The sequence below is a fragment of the Pelmatolapia mariae genome, linkage group LG16_19 (genome assembly GCF_036321145.2).
Source record: "Pelmatolapia mariae isolate MD_Pm_ZW linkage group LG16_19, Pm_UMD_F_2, whole genome shotgun sequence".
NCBI classification, from domain to species: Eukaryota; Metazoa; Chordata; class Actinopteri; order Cichliformes; family Cichlidae; genus Pelmatolapia; species Pelmatolapia mariae.
The window spans coordinates 9,891,591-9,911,533 of NC_086241.1; the positions used below are offsets into that span (position 1 = coordinate 9,891,591).

At 40.2% G+C, this 19,943-nt stretch overlaps 1 protein-coding gene across 1 annotated transcript; it reads right to left on the bottom strand.

The window, feature by feature from the left end:
- Positions 1–15,748: 15,748 nt before the first annotated feature.
- On the bottom strand, positions 15,749–17,946 carry LOC134645266 (granzyme B-like). The gene is made up of 5 exons (XM_063498652.1): positions 17,863–17,946; positions 17,596–17,740; positions 16,980–17,127; positions 16,543–16,803; positions 15,749–16,402 (listed from the first exon to the last, which is right to left on the bottom strand). Exons 1-5 carry the CDS (start codon positions 17,906–17,908, stop codon positions 16,250–16,252), a joined length of 753 nt encoding a protein of 250 aa, XP_063354722.1. The 5' UTR covers positions 17,909–17,946; the 3' UTR covers positions 15,749–16,249.
- Between the last annotated feature and the right edge of the window lie 1,997 nt (positions 17,947–19,943).

Genomic DNA, 19,943 nt, shown 5'->3' on the forward strand with positions numbered 1-19,943 from the left:
TCGCCGGTTCGTGAAAGACTTTGCCTCTATAGCCGAACCCCTGCACAACCTGACCAGGAAGAACGCACATTTTCAGTGGCATGCTGAGCACCAAGCAGCTTTCGACAAGCTAAAGTGTCGACTCACCTCTGCCCCTGTTCTTGGCTATCCACTTGACCATGGTGAAATGATACTAGACACTGATGCCAGCGACACAGGCATCGGCGCGGTGCTGTCACAGATGCAACAGGGCGTGGAGCGTGTGCTGGCATATGGCAGCCGTAAGCTATCGAGAACTGAACAAAACTACTGCACCACACGACGTGAACTACTAGCCGTCGTGGATTTCACGTCCCATTTTCGCCAGTACCTCCTCGGACGGCCTTTCAAAGTGCGCACAGACCACAGTAGCCTGCGCTGGCTAACAAAAATGAAAGAGCCAGAGGGACAGTTAGCTCGATGGCTCGAGAAGCTTGCCGAGTACAGCTTTGAGATCGTCCACCGTCCAGGTCGCGTGCACACCAATGCTGATAGCCTCTCCAGAAGACCCTGTCGCCAGTCCTGTCCATGCAGAGTGCAGGACCCCTCCAAGCGTCTCGGGGGGACCAGTCATCAGGCGGTCCAATGTGAGTTGGACTCTGACACCAGCTTCCTGTTGCTGAGTCCGGTGAGGGTGGAGGGACAACCGGCTACTACAGCGGTGTGTCCAGTGGGGGTAGGTCATAACACCCCTACACCAGACACAAAGACTTTAGACCAAACTGCTCTTACTATGTCAGACATTTTATGTCAAAACACTCCTACCAACACAGACGTCTCAGAACAGATAATTCACACTAGCACAGACATATCACACCAGAACATTTCCACTAATACACACACTCTAAAGCTAACTGAGAAAGTATATGTGGCTAAAACTCTTGATACTGCTTCTCTGTTTCATGGCTGGACCATGGGGGAGCTGAGCCAAGCCCAGGACGCTGATGCAGACATTGCACCCATACGCGCCTGGATGGAGGCCAGCAGTGAGCGCCCCCCATGGACTACTGTCTCGCCATGCAGCCCGGCCACTAAGACATACTGGGCTCAATGGAAACGGCTCTACTTCAGAGATGGAGTTCTGGTCCGTCGCTTCTACTGCCTTGACGAGACCCAGTTCTACCCCCAGATCGTACTGCCACGCAAGCTACAACCAAAAGTGATGAGCCAGATGCACGAGGGGCCAGTGGGCGGACATTTTGGTGTCGAGAGGACTGTGGCCAGGCTACGAACCCGATTCTATTGGTATCACATGAGGGAAGATGTCGCTCTTTGGTGCCGTACTTGTACCAGCTGTGCATCCAGAGCCCGACCCCAGAAGACACCACAAGCTCCCATGGGAACTGTCCGGGTAGGAGCCCCAATGGAGCGCATTGCGCTGGACATTATGGGACCACTGAATGAGACAGAGCGCAGAAACCAATATGTGCTTGTGATACAAGACTACTTTACAAAGTGGACTGAAGCCTTTCCTATCCCAGATGAACGGGCTGCAACCGTTGCTGAGGTCGTTGCATCTGAGTGGGTGTGCCGCTACGGGATACCTCAAGCACTGCACAGTGACCAGGGACGCAATTTTGAATCTGATGTGTTCCAGGGGGTGTGCAGTTTGTTTGGCATAGACAAGACTCATACAACGCCATTCCGACCCCAGTCAGATGGCCAGGTTGAACGTTTCAATGCCACGCTCCAAAAGATCCTGGCCTCCACAGCAGAGCGTTGCCATTGGGACTGGGACCTGATGATCCCGTACGCTGTTATGGCCTACAGGGCGACCAAACACAGTGCTACAGGTTTCACCCCAAACTTCATGATGTTTGGCCGAGAACTGAGTGAGCCAGTGGACCTTGTCGCAGGTCTACCTCCTGATCCAGACAACCAACCCTCAGCTCCAGAGTATGTGCAGCAAATGCGTGAGCGGCTGGAGCTGGCCCACCTCATCGCCAGGGAAGCCCTGCGCGAGTCAGTCACGCGTGCAAAAAGGCAATATGACAAGAACTGTTGCCACACACAGTATAAGACTGGAGATCCTGTGTGGTATCTCATCAAAGGAACACGTCACATCAAGAACAAGGTCAAAAAGTTCCTTCCATCGTATGAAGGACCATTCTTTGTCCTGGGGCAACTGGATGACCTAGTTTATCGGATCCAGAAGAACCCAAGGTCTAAAGTGAAAGTTGTCCACCATGACCAGCTTAAGCATTATCGCTGCCGTGAGCCCCTGGACAACACCTGGGTCCTTGATCAAGCTCATCAGTGGTCACCTACAGAGGTCCCACCACCAGCTTTAGAGGATGACCCAGCAGACCGTGACCTGGGTCTGCATAGTCTGTTCTCTACGACAACTGGCAATGGCCTCAGCTCCTCTCAGCCATCTGTCTCAGTTGCAGCTGATCCCGCTCCGGTTGTGGTTGTCCCATCGTCCCCTTCCCATGTAGACCATGAGAATGGTGGGGGTGTGGTGGGTGAGCCAGACCACCTGGGCCAGCAGTTTCAGCGACCAACTCGTCGGCGCAGAGCACCAGACCGGTATGGGGTGTGGATCACTTAGCTTGGTTTACCTGCCATGGACAGTTCCAAGTAGGACTGAAGATTCAGTTCAAATTTAAATCGTTTCAGCCTCCTACACTGTTAGCTACAATGGTTTAAGAGAGCTATATTTTTCATTGTTCCAGTGTTTACATTTTGAATAAGGGGAGTAAAGTATCTGAAGGACCTACGGGGTTATCTACATGCACCTATCCATTTGTATTTGTGCCTTCCTAGATGCTAGGATAAGTTAGTTATTCCCGGTCGCCATGTAATAGTTACAATTGTGTAATTTCTTTCCTACTTAACAACACTTGAAATGTTTTATTTTGCACATGTATGTACACCTTACTTGAGCCAACGTCTTTGTCACTGAAGTGCACTAGTTGATACTATACCTCACCTTATATGCGGTAATGGCTAGCACTTTTATCTCCTGTGGGCTCCAAGTGGTAAAGGGGATTGTGTACCAGTTTTATGCATTACAATGCTGGAGTGGAATTATTGTTTAATTGCCATCCAGAGTGGGGGTAGTGTTGCGGGAATTGCCGTCTTGTGCGTGGCTGGGTGCAGTGAGCAGTGTATGTGATGTGCGTGTGAGCATGCGCGTGAAGAAAAACGCGGGGAGCGGAAGGAAAAAGAGAGTGAGTGTCACGGGTAGAGAGGGCGACCGGGAGCAGCGTTCTAACGGGCTACAGCCTATGCAGTGTGTCTTTTTGAAGTGTGCAGTACCGTAATAAAAGCCTCATCTCTTCAGTACTCTCCGGTGTCTCGGCTGATTCCTGCCTGCCTCACTACTCCACAAAAGTGAAGGGAGTTAACCCCGAAGGAGGACAAACTTCGGCCCTGGAGGAAGCATCTCCCCTCGCGTCTCCCGACCACGGTCAGGGGACTGACGGCGAGGAATGGTTAACAATTTATTCAATTCATGAATGCGGATAGAGAGCCACAGCTCCACGTTAGATAGACTGGGTGCTTTCTAGTTTTTTGTACTTTTCCAGCCCTGGACTACATGATATCTGCCACCTCATGCTACAGTAAGTAGGCCCTAATTTGTTTGCTATTGGGGGACTAAGTTGCACCACATAATAATGTTTAATGTGAGCCAAATTTCAGTCTTCTCAGTATAAAATCCTCACGGGACAGGCTTCAGTGAGGGGTGATATTACACAGAACAAGGCTCCCCTAATTCTTTGTCAGACAATTTAGGCTTTGAAGATAATGAGGCGAAAGGTAGCAGTGGGTACAAAGCTGATGCTACGTAACATAACTCCAAAGGAAGTGAAGCTAAATAACAAGCAGAAGACACAAGACTAACGTTTTGTTTCTGTAATATAGACCTAAATGCTGCGGAGGATTAATGCACTTTGGATCGGGTCCAGATTTACATGCGAGTCACGAAGCTGCAGACGCCCCTCTTGCGCAGTCTGCGGCTCTGCCTTTCAGACAGCGAGGGCTGCGGTTGTTTACGCAGTGTGGGTCTGATTCTTTCTTTCAAGTTCTAGTTTTTCAAAATCCTCATCAACCCGTCACACATATTCAGAAGTCTGCACGGGAGCCATCTATTCTCTTGTCAGGGTCTTCAAGGAATATTTCATCTAATTTTTTCGGCTTCAAACTCCAATCATCAGGTAGGGGGGGAGGGGGGGTCACTGTGGTCCTGGGTATCCTTTAAAAAATATTTTTATTGCATTTATGTTGGTCAGTTGAGCTACGTAGTTTCTTTTTTTTTCTCCATAAGAAGTGAGCTTGATTCTTTTCTTAAAACCTTATTTTTTTCTATCTATAAACCATATATAAAAAATATATAATATTTAACTAATTGGGATACTTTTATTCTTTATACTGTGTTAATCCTAAGAGCATTTATTTATTCATTTTTAAATTCATGTATTTATTGTCTGCTTTTCAGGCTACTGTCAGTGAAACAAGTCTAAATAAGACATGAGCCCAGAATTGAAGCATGTTTTGATTTATCTGCTTTAATATTTTATTTTAAGTGAACTGTGGAGCAGTATGGAGAAAATCATTTACATTAGTAACACATACAGGTATCATTTACAGTATCCTTAAGTCATAACAAGAATGAGAGCCAAAAAATAAAATTAATTAATAAGTAATTAATTAATTAAAAAATATGTTTTTCTGTTTTTTTAAAGTTTTTTCCCCATATGTAGTTGAAACTACATTTGCATATGCTCAAACGCTTCCTTCCTGTTTCGTCATTCTGTATCATCCTGCTGCTGACAAAAGAGACGTTCCTTTTATTTTAAATGGAAATGAGTTGTTTCTCCACCTTGTTTGGTATGTCTGAAAATTTGTTATATGCCTTCAAGACACTGCAAAAATGTATGTGAAGCAAAGTGTGCGTATATGTACTTCTTTTAGCATGGTGACCTTTGTGCTTATTAAATACTCTGCTCTTTCTATTAATCCAGTTTATAATATCATTATTTACTAATCTCATCAGTTGTTATTTGTTACATTCAGCGATAAAAATGTTTTGCGTGAGACATGAAAGTAGATCGAGGAGAGCTCTTTTTGTCTGATGACCACGTAACCAACAAAATGGCTTTCATTTGTCAGTCTAAAAATTGAAGTGTTGCCTTGGAAGTGAGATCCTGAACCTGAAGGTTGCTCTATGCATCTAACTGTGTGTGCGTGTGGAGGGTTAAAAAAAAAGGTGAAGTGGTCTAGCACCATTGTGTGAACTCTAAGGTATTGTGCTGTTTAGCTCACTGGAGCTATTTTCTGACTGAGGAAAAGAATAATCTGGTTGAATTAAAGCTTAAAATAAACTGGCTGAAGGGCAGAGCAGGGAAGCTGGAAAACTGCACAGTTGGCAGCTGTAAAATATGGCGGCTAGGTCCTGCGTATGGTGAGGCTCGTCTGCTCAACCACATCGTGCTCAAACCGTTCATAGAGTGGGTCTAGAAGTAGGCCCACTCCACTGCTAGCTGGTTAACCAGCCTGTGATTGCAAAAGCTTCTTTGTGCCTGTTACCATTAATGTACGTCCCATTTAAAGGCTTTGGCGTCGACCTCATTGGGCCATTTTACCAGAGTGCTTGCAAAGATATGGCTTTGTATTAGCTCATTATGTAACGTTTTATCCCAAAGCAGTGAGGCTGCGGCACAATTTTTGTAAACAGTGTGGCACAAGCACTGTTTCAGGTCATCTAACAGTCTGCATCCCGACAGATATACTGACTGACCAGGGCACATGGTTCATGTCTCGCATACTAAAGGAGCTGTACGAATTATTGGGCATTAAATCTGTTTGGGCCAGTGTCTACCACCCTCAGACTGATGGACTTATGATTCATAAGTTCATTCACGGATGATCGCAATTGGGATCGCCAATTTTCACCAGGAGACAAAGTGCTTGTATTATTCCTTTCTTTTAGCTCAAAGTTACTTGCCAAGTGGTAAGGTCTCTTTGTGGTCACATGGTGAGTTGGTGGCGTTGACTATAACATAAGACTGTCAGACAGGGGAGGAGCCACACAAATATATCACCTCAAACTCTTCAAAGCATGGAGATGAAACCGCTTCTCTGGTGAGCCTGGTGAAGGTGAGAGATGAGTTGGGGCTGGCGGTGCATAATTCCACCATTCCTGCCTCCCACCATTGTGGCAACCATCTCACACAGCCCCAGAGAGCAGAGGAGCAGTGTTTTGCAGATTTATTCTCCGCCCTGCTCAGCTATACTAGTCTCATGACCAAATAATGACTCCGATATCTGCGAGTATAATTATAGTCTTATGAGCACCATTCTGATACATGCACAGGCGTGGCCCTATTGGTTACCTGAGCATAAGTGGCAAATTGTTCAGAGGGAATTGGCTGAAATGCTGAAAATGGGAGTAAAGTAACATGTGCTTTTAGTGAAGAAAGATGGCTCTATACAGTTTTGTGTTGATACTGTAAGGTGAATCAAGTTTTACAGTTTGACACTTATTCCATTCCCTGGGTCAATAAGCTCCCTGACCAGTTAGGCACTACTCACTTTTTCTTGATGTTGGATTTGACCAAGGGCTACTGGCAGATTCCCTTGCCTTGCCTGAGTCCAAGGAAAAAACGGCCTTCTGCAGGTGGCTTTGTGCAGGCTCTCTGTGGGCAACCCTTGCTCTAGACGCCTAACTTATCTCCTATTTTGAACTCTTTACACAGGCTCCTGATGTATTTTAAGACTAATTATAAAATACTTGTACTTACATAGCAAGCAGTAAATGGAGCAGCTCCAGTCTACCAGTCACATTTGGACTTAACTTTTATTGCATTATAACTTGCATTTTTTTTTCCATTTCACCAGCTGGTTAGTTAGGCTTAAACAAGTCATCAGGTTATGACATCTGAATTGAGTGAATCTAAATGGACTTCTTTTATTTTCAATTTAGTGTAGGCTATAAAGTACAATAAAGTACTGTTCTACAGGTCAGAAAGTGGCAGTTTACGAGATTCAGAGCTCTACCGTCTGGAATCTTGATTTGTTTTAGCTGGATGTTTCTCTGTTTCATTGCAGGTCTGCTGTTCTGGTTCTTGGTGCCAGTTTCATCAGAAACAAATGGAACCAGAGGGGCACCGCTGGTCCTTCAGTGCCATCACAACCTCAGCAAAAAGTTCATTCCTGAGCAAACCTCTATATACTGGCAAAGTAATTCCAGCGTTCTTCATGTTTTTTCAAAAGGACAAGAGGAATTTCAACACCAAAGTGAGTCATTTAAAAACAGGACTGCAATTTTCCGCGATCAACTGGCTTCTGGCAACTTCTCCCTTGTCATCAATCCGCTGATGCTGAAAGACGATCAGCTCAGCATCGAAGTTGCTTACATACCAGAAAGCAGGACGCTGTGCCAAACCACTGTTCATGTAGCAGGTATAGTTCACCTTAATTAACATGGATGCAAATATCAGTATTTGTTAAATATGTGAAATGCAAACTGTATGTCCAATGGGATTGAAAAGATGAAACCCTTCAGCCAGTGTTCAGGCACATATCCTAAGGATAATAAAACAGGTGGCTCGTGATGATTATTTAGAGTGCTGCATGCATTTCTTCAGTGAGTTGAGTGATGATTGAGGGATAAAACTAGTGACTAGTTTATGTTGTTGTTAATTTGTACAACAATGATCTCTGATTAGTTAAATTTGTATGAAAAGTCTAACATTTATACATGTGAAAAAACTCTGACTTATTTCCAGCTCGTTTTGAGATGCCAAATATCGTGGTCAACACCATAGATATGATGGCTATGTGTGCAACAAAGGGGGGCTTTCCTGAACCAGAGCTATCATGGGTCTCCATGGACCACGAGGGACATGAACGTACACTTGAACCACCTGATGTCCAGACCCTTGAGATCTACAAGGAAGATGACGGCACCTACAGAGTTACCAGCACTGCCAACATCAGAGGATCACAGAAAGTTATCTGCAGCGTTTACAACCCAACTTCAAAGGAGACGTTGAATGTAATTAAAGACGTAATTACAGGTACTCCAAGGATCATTTTTGCTTTTCAGTCTGAAGTTGACTTTTCAAATATATTCAGAATCCATATCCATAGGTTCAAAATAGATATGTAAACCTTTGTGTTTATTAATCAACCAACAATGACAAAAACGTAGAATAACTTGAGGTTCAACCCCTGAGGCAGAACTCTAAGTCTTAAGTCACAGTTTATCTTAAACACAGAGAAAAACACATATATATAAATTTGCTGTAAATTTAAAAACGCACTGTGAAATTTGAAACTGCCGGAATTACATACATCTCATCCCAGATTAACATCAGTTGTAGGTCTGTTTCCCTGTAATTTCATGTCATCGAGCCAAAAGCCTTGACAAGCCTGGAAAATAACCTAATTCTCCATTGCACACATAGTAGTAGTAAATCTTTTATAGATACAATTTGAGTGAATGAATTCATAGTTATATTAACACTAATCTCTTCGAACCAGAGAAGATCTTAAAGTAACTTTTTGAAAAAAGTGTGGCCCCCAACAATCCTGATTTGAATTACAGTAGCTTACAACGTTACCATTTTCATGCAAGAGAATTCAAGATCCACATCAATTCCCATCAGTTTGTGGAAGCTTTCTGTGTTTCATTCATACAGATTCCCATGAGCAGTTAACCTAAAGTTCAGTTTACAGTGCTGTTTAGATGATTTTTGCACTAAGGATTAATTTTGTGTTGAAGTTGTAGGTAAAGCAACACAACTGATTGTTGTGACTGTGTCTTGTTCCTGATTTACAGATGAAGGCTGGAGTCTGCCTTTGGGAGCTGTTCTTGGAGTACTGGTAATACTCGCAGTAATATTCGGAGCAGGAGCCGCCATCGGCTGCCGAAAAATGAAAAGTCTGTAAACTTTTGAATTTTGCTCCTTTTCCTTTGTAATTATTAATTATGTAATTAAATGTTTAAAAATTGGTTACATCAAATACTGCGCGGAGGATTAGTAACAGCAGTACCGAGTAAAATGTATGACTATATACTCCATTAGAAAATGACAAAGTGACTCTGACCCCTTAGCAACCTCTGGTTGCTGGGTAAAAATGTGTTATTACTTGATTGGCTGGTGAGTGGTTGCTTGCATTTGCTATGAAAAAGAGAGTGCTACACCATAAGGTTGCTGCATTTGCCTGTAGTTTGCAAGAAAGACGTCCACTTGTCTGTAAATACTATCCAAATACTCTTCGAGTTTTAATGAAAGTGTGTGAAGTTTGACACAAACTGGAAACTGAGAGTTTCAATTTAAAGTAAAAGAAACACATTTGCAGTGTTTGCAGACAAGTTGGTGTTTTTCATGCAATCACAAGGATTCTTTTTGTGCGGCACCGTATATTTCTTTGCAACCGATTTGACACTAGTGACTGGCAGCAACAACTGGACAACTGAGTGCACACTTATTTTGCTTTTTTCTTCCTTTAATTTGCAAACATCTTTGAGAGAATGCACCAGGTTTAAACCGCTGTGGAAAATTAGTATCAATCTCCTAATTTCAGCTCACCTTCTGAAGCAGTTACCAATGAAAGCTACAACACAAAGTTTGTGAGAGAGAAACATTTCAGGGTGTAAAATAACCTCAAACTATAACTTCATGAAGACCACTTTTCCTCCGTTGGAACTCTGAACACGAAATTAAGCACAGGCACAGATGTCCCTGCTCTGTGTCAACCCTTTACGCTGTTGAGATCCATTGGAAAAAGATCCACACATATGCCGTACACAGCTGCTCTGTTGAAAGTTAATACATGAATCATTTCTCTTGCAGGGAGAGACTGTTCAGGACAAAACCTACAAGAACTGAGCGCCAATGAACCTGCACCATTGGAAGACAGCACTCCTCATCCTGCAGCTGTTGCAGTTGATGATGTAGCTAAATAAAGGGAAAACACTAAATAGAAGACATGGCAGGAACTCATGTTTCTTCCTGTCTAGAAATAAAGACCTCATCTATGGAGGACCACAGAGCCACACACACCGAAAAATAGTGTTTTTATTTTAAATTCAATTATTAAATAATAAATAACTTTATTAATGTTTGAATAAGTAAAATAATGAATAAATGAATCTGTAAATGAATTTACAAATGCATAATTTATTGTACAATTCATTATTTAAGCAAAAAAAGTATTTACTTCGATGCGCGTGGCTCTTGTGGTCCTCCATATGTTAGCATGTTACCTTCAACAGGTGGTTATAGGCTGAGTCTACAGGCTCACACTCGGAGGATCAACTCTACATTTCACTGCAGGGCCCCTTCATTTTTCACAAATCCGTGTCAGGCAGAATGTAAATACATAGGCTGAATGGCCTTTGTACAAGCACACACACTTCTTAGCAGGGCAAAGCTGTGAGCAGCCAGCCACACTCTGTCCAACCTATCAGAAATCTTTTTGGCTAATTTGCATTGCTTCGGGATTTCAGAAACGAGATAGCTAATCCAACATCTGATCTGATCCAGTAGTTAATCTCAAAGCTAATCCAATAGCTAATATAATAGCTAATCCGTGAGCAACAGGAAAGGGAAATGGATTTTCAAATGAGGACTTGAATCGCCATTTTAAAAGTCACCAATACATTTTTGATTTTTGAACCAGTTTACTTATTTCACTTTTTAAAATTGTTTTAAATACGATTTTGAAAATCTATTTTTTAATTTGGAATTCGAAGGTGGTTTTTGAAATGAGGTTTTTATTGAGAGTTTAATTCTTTTTTTGTGAAATTCATTTTCGATTTGAAGTATTTATTGATGGATTAATAATTCATTTTGAAAAATCAATTTAAAAATAGTGTTTTTATTTTCAGTTAAATTATTAAATAATAAATTAGTAATGTTTGAATAAATAAAATAATTTAAAAAATGAATTCATAAATGAATCTACAAATCCATAATTTATTGTACAATTCGTTTTTTAAACACAGAATTGTTTATTTCGATGCGTGTGGCTCTTGTGGTCTTCCATATCGAACAACCAGCAAGTTGCACACAGACAGCACCTTTATTTCAACAAAAATTTTTGAGTCCTTCATATTCCTCTATGAATAACCATGCTGGATGCATCTGGATGCTTTGAAGTTTTAAAAATCAGATCATCTATCTCACAAGAGCTGAATGCCTGATGAAAACCTAAAGGCTTTCACGTAAACAGTAGGGGTTCAAAATCAAAGATAATTTAATAATATAATATGATATAAAAAATAATAATTTAATACTTCTTGCCACGCAGAGAAAATCTGATTCATATTACAGCTTGAAACATGACACAGTGTTACAAAATTTGCAGCAGACAAAAAGTCTGCCATCATCATTTACCCGCCTTGAAATGTCATTAGATGAAGCTGAAATCTAAATTTTACATTTGATGTTTACATCTAAATTATTTAGCTGTAACAAAACAGGAATAAAATGTTACACGCAGTTTACTGATGGATCGAGATATTAGTTTCCCAGATAGCATCAGACCCCAAGGGGGATCTGCCCTGAATACAGTGTATTAAATAAAAACTGTTTTTGTAGCAGTTTATGAGCATTACATTGTTTTAATGAGTATTTAGTAAAATTTTAATGTCCCAATTAAATGTTACAAACCTTTTTTCTTTAAAGAGAGGGTTTTGTTATTTCTACCGTTAGTGGATACATATCCTTAGATTTGCTTTAATGTCTCCCAGTTTAATCATTTCTAATATGAGCCAATCCCACTTTTACTCACAGATGATGGATCTCTTACAGCCACAACAGAGACGTTTCAGAGTAGAGTAATAATTTCACGTATACCTCAAAGAACGCAGGGCAGCTTTCCAAGTCTTTAAAGAATGTAAAGCTTTAGCAGTACATGCAAACATGTCAGAAGAAATCTCTCGGCTTTTATAGATTTTAAATATTTCAGTATAGTTTTGGGAGGATTCAAAATGTTGTGACATTATAAACCGATCTGGGTGGGATGAGCTGGAAAATTAGGAGAGGAAATAAAATATTCACAGTTAGTTTAACTGGTTGAAATTCCGTTTCCACTGTTAGAGTATTTCCTGCCAGAAACGTAATAACAAGCGATCAAAGCTGTCATCATGATATCAAGGGCAAGATTAGGCCGAGATGTCAGTGTAACGATGCATTTGCAAAATTGCACCCATGCAAGTGGAAAATTCTTTGGTTGGTCTATTAACAGTGCACTGATTTCCATGCAAAGATGCAGTCAGTACATCTTAATGATTACCTGACCTGAGTGGATTAGCGGCTCAGAAATAAGCACACAGTGAGAGACCGTGAGGGAGCGAGTGACAGCTCTGCAACAGCACAAGTCACTTTTGTGCAGTTTCTTTTTCTTTTTTCTCAGATCGGTGGTATGCAAGTGTCTTTCAAAGAGGCTGCTATTAGTGGGACTCAGAAAGATCAAGTGCATTAGATTGACAGTCTTACCCCATATACGCAACATTCACCAGAGAGCAGATGAAGGAGAGAGATGGCATCAAAGTTAAAGAGAGGCGGAAATTACACCTCAAACATGCACGCGCATGTGTGTGCGTGACGGATGCGCTAATTAAACACATAGCAATACACTTCTGGTTTTGTGCAAGCAGACTCCAATCCAGACACAGTTTACAGTAGAGCCTATGATACCTTTGGGTGGATCAGGTTGTCGGTCGACCCACTGAGACTGATTTGAGTGATTTTTTATTGAAAATATGTCAGCAATCAGGCTTAATGTGAAGTGTAATCAGATTAAAATCAGAGTACCTGATGCTTTAAAAACATCATTTAAAAATATATTTTGTTGAGTTTTAAAAGCTTAAAGTCATTTTAGTCTCATCTTCACTCATACTGTATATTCACATTAAGAAACAGAAGCAGCATTAAGCCACAGCTGCACAAACCACCCAAATGAAGAACAAACACAGCTTAATGTTAAATAAAAGAGATCAAACATCCAGCTATGAGTGAATAAACACTGATGAGCACAAGGCCTTTGTGCTCCTGAAATGACTGGTACCACCTGTAACAAAGCCTCCACCATCATCAGCACAATCAGGTTTAGAGCACACTGCAGACGGTGCTGGGATGCTCAGTTTTGGTTTCATTATTCTAAAAATGCAGCACTTTAAATCTTTAGATATCATTAAATTCTGGTACCGGTGTGTGTTTTTCTGTAGTTTTGGGGCCTGATTCGATTATTTTACCATTCTAGTGTTAAACTTTTTGAATTCTTACTGCAAGATGTATTAATTGGGGCAAAAATGTGAGCAAAATCCACAAAATAGCGCTTAAAGGTGTGGTTAGTTCTGTGGTTGGTTTTCTAAACACAGATGCAGTCAGTTCAATATGACATACTCAGTCTGCCGAAGGCAATGCAATTTAGAGCACGGTCAAAAAATAAGAGATGGTAATTTAAGATAATTTTCTAGCAGGACAGGTGCAGCATTATAATTGTAAACAGAAAATGATGATTAATATGTAACGTGTACGTTAAATATAGGCCTACAGTGGCAGTCTAGCAGAGAATCGTTATAATGGAGACAAGCTTCAGTAATTGACAGGCTCCAATGTAGGACTGTAAGAAGTAACAATTGGACATCATGTTTTGATGATGGGAAATGTCTGATTTAAAAAAAAATGGGTTTGCAGATTTCGTGGGGGAATGTTTGTGCGTGTGGTGGATCAGAAATTTGATTCCTTTCAGGGTTGTACATTTTTGTTCCTTATATTTTGTGGATTGACTTCATTGTTGTTTTGACTGTGTTGCTGTGTGGAATATGCAATAGGAATGTAAAGGGAGATGAGTGGTGAGAGTTGTGCCTGGGTTGATTGTGCGTAGATCCATTGGTACTGTCTTTGGTTGGGACTATAGTTGGGGAATTCACGTATCTGATCTTCACTCAGTACAGAGGAATGTAGTGATTCATCTCCCCTCACTATTTCCCCTGTTTAAGGTAACTGCCATGCACAGAACTCTACAAACTTGGCAGCATGTGTTGCTGTTAACTATTACTCCATCATTGTTCATTGTAAGGGAAGAGGTGAATGGTGGACTGTTTCGGCTGTGTAAGCTAGCTTTCGCTACTGTCCTGCCATATTGAATGATGTTTTTTCTGCCACTGTCTGTATATGTAAGTTAACTACTGAAAGACATACAGAACTAAAGTATAATTATGTTACAGTTCATGTTGTGCACTGCCTAAAGTATTCTCATCAGCTAATACAGAAAATAACAGTAACTTTGTTTGGAAACTGTGGTCCTGAGACTGAGTTTATCAGTGCAGAGAGAATACGGGTTAGATTGTGTCATTTTTAACTGACACTCTATACAGACGAGTGAAGTCGAGAGCTGCATGTAAGTATCTTCATTCATCTCAAGTTTAAGGGCACAACATATGCACGCATGTTTATTTGTGATCTATATCTTACACACTGTCAGAGCGTGAACTCCATTACGTGGGCTGAGCAATTCCTGCAACTGTGAAGCCACAGTATGTTGAAGCGTTGAAAGACGTTTTGTTGATTCCTTTTGAGTTTTGTTGAAAAAAGAATTCCCAGAAATGCCTATGCAAGAGGGTCAGTCCCAAAACATCCACATTTTACAGGCAATTTGTCACTGCACTGTCTTTTTAAATACTGACAGTACTTTTTTTGTGTGTTTTTTTGTTTCACAAAGTTTGCAATGTGTTAGTACATCTAGTCCATACTGTCATTTATTCTTGCTCTGATTTAAAACTCTCTCTGAGTGAACCAGAGAGCTGCAGTGCCTTGTGGTGACTGTTCTTGTGATTTGGCGCTGAATAAATACATTGAAATTGAACACGAGTTCAGGTGTTTAGTGGTGGTTCTTGGAAAGGACAAATTCCGCTTCTGTTTTTTTTCCTAAAAGCTGGACAGGTAAACCACTTCAGCTTCAACCATCATCCACACACACAGTGAGCACAGTGTCAGACACTCAGAAAAAAACAACAAAACCCCCCCCCCTAAATACGTGACTTTAAATTTAAATGCTGTCCTGCTTTCTGTGCATTTGCAGAAGCTAAGAGTGCAAACTAAAAAAAAACAGTCACACACAAAGGCAACTCACACACATTCATACAAGCACTTTTTTTTCTCCACAGCTAAGCACTTTATATGTAACACTCTGAGGGACATATTGGAGGTTTTATGTATCTCAGCTGGCTTGAGAACATACTGGTGTTCCCCAGGGAGAGGTGGAGGAAGAGGGAGGAGTGGGTGCCTCTGCTTAGACTGAGATAAATGACATTCCATGGATGGAGTGATGCACAGCTTTTTTCCTGTTTGTCCAAACTAGCAGCCCCCTTCACAGTTTTTGGTTCACTGGTATGATTTAAAACAGATATTGACTTTGGTGACACCTAGTGGTAGACTAAAACATGGCAAACAGCACATGTTCACAGGATCCATTCTTTCACGTTCACATTCCACGTGAGACTGTTAGACCCAACAAAACACCTTTGGTTTGTGACTGGTTTATGGCTGTGGCTGTATTTTGTTTTCCCAGAACTTTATCAACCCAAGGTGCTTTGCTACAGACACATCAAGTGCTGTAAAACATGGTGTGAAACAGACTAAAACTAGTCTTCTTAGAACACATTCCTAATGTTTTAGGTATGCACATGTCCGCTCTGTAATAGGTAATAGAGAAAGAATTATGCGACAAAGAGATCCAAGTCCAGTTAGTTTTGCTTAGTCTTTATTTTTGTCTTAATTTTGCTAAATAGAAATGATCTTTTAAACATGTAACAGAATTGAACAGAGGAACAGAATGTTTAAGGGGAACTTTTTAGAACTTCTGTGTTGATGACTAGTTTCACAGAAGGAAAACTGTTCATCTTCAAAGGTTTTCACTTTTATTGAGAAGCCATGAATGCAATGACTGTGAACTATGGTGTGATCAGACCCCAGCCTCATGCTCCATTGACTTAAACATTAAGTAATGAAAGTAAATAAAAAGTTCCTAAAAGTTAGAAATCAAAATTGAAAAGGCCAATAAAGAAAAGTTCAGAAAATGAAAAGGTACAGTTTAAAGTTTATTACACAATATCTGCGTGTAATCAGGTGTGTTTATCCAAATGCTTAACATACACATTTCAACTTTTGAATTCCTTATTAATACAAAGACCATTCAACCAAATTGTTTAATCAGTAAATGAAGAAAGCCCATTACTCCACTCACTAGTGGCTCATGCAACATTCCTCTATTCTTTCATTTTTTCCTTGATCCAGGGAATGAAGAAATTAATTTTAGTGTAGACATGAGGATATTTTGGATTATTACAATCATCTGCCAAAGTAAAAGCTGTTAAACCTTGAGACATCTTGTTGCAAATAAGTGGTCCACCAGAATCGCCCTACAAAAAAACAGAGCAGAGAGACTTGATTAAGTCATCTGTAAAAACATTGCACATTTTTCTTGTTATGAATAAAGAACAAAAACTAGTTTTTCTGAATATTAATAATGGTGTACTGGTTGCCGTTAACATTTGATTACCTGGCAAACTCCTCCATCCTTCTTGGTAAACTTGGTGCATATCATTTGATTAGAATTAAAATATGCTTGCCAAATACTTTTGCACTCATTGCTGAATTGCATCTTCTCTGTGGCTTCCTTTAGAACATTTGAGGCGGGCATATTTTTTCCAGTCCGACCCCAGCCAGCCACATAACATTTAATATTGGCAGGTATTTTCCCATTCTTCTTAGGTAGTCCGGTGGTCTTCACATACTTATTCAGTGTGGCATTCTTTTCTAACTGTGAAAGACAGCAGAGTGTTATTGAAAGGGGAGTTTCTTAAAGGTCAGCAATTAACACACACTCACACCTGCTACCTAGCACAAGTGTGAAATTGCATAACAAAGCTTTAACTGTGAATAGGTACACTACACACAAATGCTTTAAATTGAAATTTGATGGCCTTTTAGCTTTACCTTAAGCAACATGATGTCATAATCGTATTTCCCGTTGAATTTTGGATGAGGGTAGTACTTGGCCACTTTGATGCGTTGTTGACTTTTCTCTTTCTTGCTAATGTCATGTGCTCCAAGCACCACTGTGCAAGGACCTCTGTTGTCATATCTGAAAAAAGGTAACATTTTTATGTCCTGAAATCTCGTACAGTTACACTGATTATACATAGAAATAAAAGTTTATAAAGTACAGCCATGAAACACTCATAACAGCAAATTTTCTTCAGCCAGGTTACAATATGCTTAAATACTGAACAGGTGACAAATTCAAGGAAAAACCCGAGTTCTTGACTGTTATGCTGTGGTGGATATTTGATCAGTGTAGTTTGCATCCATTTGTCTTACAAAGCTCACGACTCTACAAATTTGGGCTGAGAAATCATCTTTACAGTATTATGAAATAGTTAGACCGACATCTGTGTGTGTGTGTGGTTTTCATTTTAAGATATATTTTGAATAAATAAAATCCTTAACTTTTTGGGGGGTAATTGTTACATAAATACCAATTTCTAGGACTTTTTTTCTTTAGTTCTTGATTTACAAAGAAACACATAAAAAAAAATGCCCCTGCACTCACTTGCAGTGTGCTGTTGTTAGAACAAAGTCCTCCCGGATTAGTATCCCACCACATGAATGGTGTTCTTGATACTGGACTGATGCCATGTAAGGTCTGGAATGCGGTTTTGCCTCCCTGCCACCAACTATACCGCTCTCAGCAGCCCCTTACAAGAGAAAAGAAGGTAAAATCAATACACTGATTACATCAAAAAATGCCCATCTCTTGTTTATGACCTTAAAAAGGAAAAGTGAGATGCTTTAATTATATCTCTTCCAAAAATCTTACCTGTGAGGGAGACTTGTAGAAAGATGAATATGATGCAGCAGATCATGGTGGCACTGAAGCAAAAGCTGAAAAGTTTGGCTTTCAAAGCCCCCCTAACTCTTTTTGCTGTCTGCCTTCCAACTGCCACAACGGAAACGCTGTGGGCAGGTGTCAAAAACTTTGTTGCACAGGCAGGAGTTGATATCACACCCTGCTCACTGCTTTACATGTGAAACACAACTGTGAAAAAACATATTAAAAAAAGATCGTCTGTAGCCATCTTTTCAAGCAAGATAGCATCGAATATTGTTAAATTGTCAATGATTTATTGTTTTTCTATACTGTATGTGTGTTTGTGCCTTCATGTGGTATTGTGGTTTTATGCAATTCAGATTAATTCAATTCAAAATCCTACGTTTTGTGGTTGTGCTCGCTAAAAATCACACACCTCTATGAGAGGATAATTCCAATTTTTGCTCTGATGAAAGTTCCTTTTTTTCTGTCGATCACATTTATTTTAAAGGAAGACGGTGAAGGTTGGTGGTAAATCTTGAAATGGAAAGCGTGTATTATCGTCATAGTAACCACGGTGTGTACAAAGATATTCACACCTCTCACTATGAACCCTATACACACATTACTTCTTCCTTTTTTCTTTCTTTCTTTTTCTTTTGTTTCATCACATGTGCACATACAGTGCACATGTTTTTCTGAACTTGATTATTTAAAGCCCAGTTTAGTGGGTGTCTTTACAGCATTCTCTATAAGGACATGAACTTGTTGACTAAATGCTGTAAATGTAGTTGAACAGTACATTCATTGCCTTACACAACAAAAGGTTCTCATTTTGCCTTTGAATCTGTGAAGCTGAACAAATTTTGATGTTTGATTTACTCTCTCTGTTCTCTCAGATGTGTTCAATCTCTCATCATAATTGAGGGTGTCACTGACAAACTTCACAGAAACATAAATTTAATAATCACAGCAGACGATCCCCTCTGGCAGCCCGTCCTCATTTCATTAACTTGTAAAAGCTTCAAAACACTCTTGCTCTATTACAAAATACCTATGTTTTATTTTAAATTCACGAGTTCAAAATGATCTAACAAAGCCAATAACTCACATTTAATTAGACATTATGCCAAATATTGCTTGTTGTAACATCAGGAAATTAGTGGGAAATCTAACACGGCTCTAACTACACTTTTTTTTTTACTGCACATGCTGTAAAATACAGAAACTTTGTTTACACTTTCAAGCTGCTTCCTGAAGAACAGGATATAATACTACAGCGGTTAAGGGGTTTTACACGATCCCAATATATAGAAAGCAGTCAGATGGGCTAACCAACCTAGCAAAAGCCACATGATTGCAGCAAGCAGAGGCTACCACAGAGTGAAATATGATTATAGTTGCTGTGTGATCACCACAATAACAAAGATGATAGGTATTATTTTAATAATATGATATAGGCAATGAAAATGCTGACACTGATAACATTTCATTCAAACTAATATTTGCAAAGACTAAATAGGATAAACCGAAAACTAAGAGCACTACTTAAAACATTAGTTTTATTTTTTAAACTAAATAGCTGTATGTATGAATACAGATTTGTCTGTATGGGTAAAAAGCCATGCACCAGTTAACCGCAAAGGTTTTCCCGAAAAAAACAAAAACAGAACTATTTATCTTTTCAACAGCACATGGTCCTACAAGTGTAAATGTCACTGACTGTAAATCCAGGTTTGCATTTTTAACACATCTTCTGACTCATAATCAAAGGGGCGGAGTTAGAGTGAAACCAGTGGGCACTCTCACCTCATAGTTTAAGGATGAGGTAAGTTTTGATTTGTGAGCAACACTCACTTGTCTAAACAGCGTCTCAGTTTTCTTGAAAACTGAAACAGATCTGATCCTGAGTACAAAACATATCCACAGGGAACCTCTACAATACAGTACAGAGAACAGCAGAGTATTCAGCCAAGCACACGGTGTACTTGTCCACATTGGCCAGAAAAGAGGCCTAACCAAACAGCATAAGAGAGTGTGGTTGGACCATGCAGTGACTGAGAGACAGATGTTGCAGATTTAAAAATATA

Coding starts and splice junctions, on each gene's coding strand:
- LOC134645266 (XM_063498652.1), bottom strand. CDS start 17,908: ATGATCTGCTGCATCATATTCATCTTTCTACAAGTCTCCCTCACAG. Junction 17,128..17,595: donor CTAACAACAGCACACTGCAA/GTGAGTGCAGGG, acceptor ACCTTTTTTCAG/ATATGACAACAGAGGTCCTT. Junction 16,403..16,542: donor AGGATGGAGGAGTTTGCCAG/GTAATCAAATGT, acceptor GTTTTTTTGTAG/GGCGATTCTGGTGGACCACT.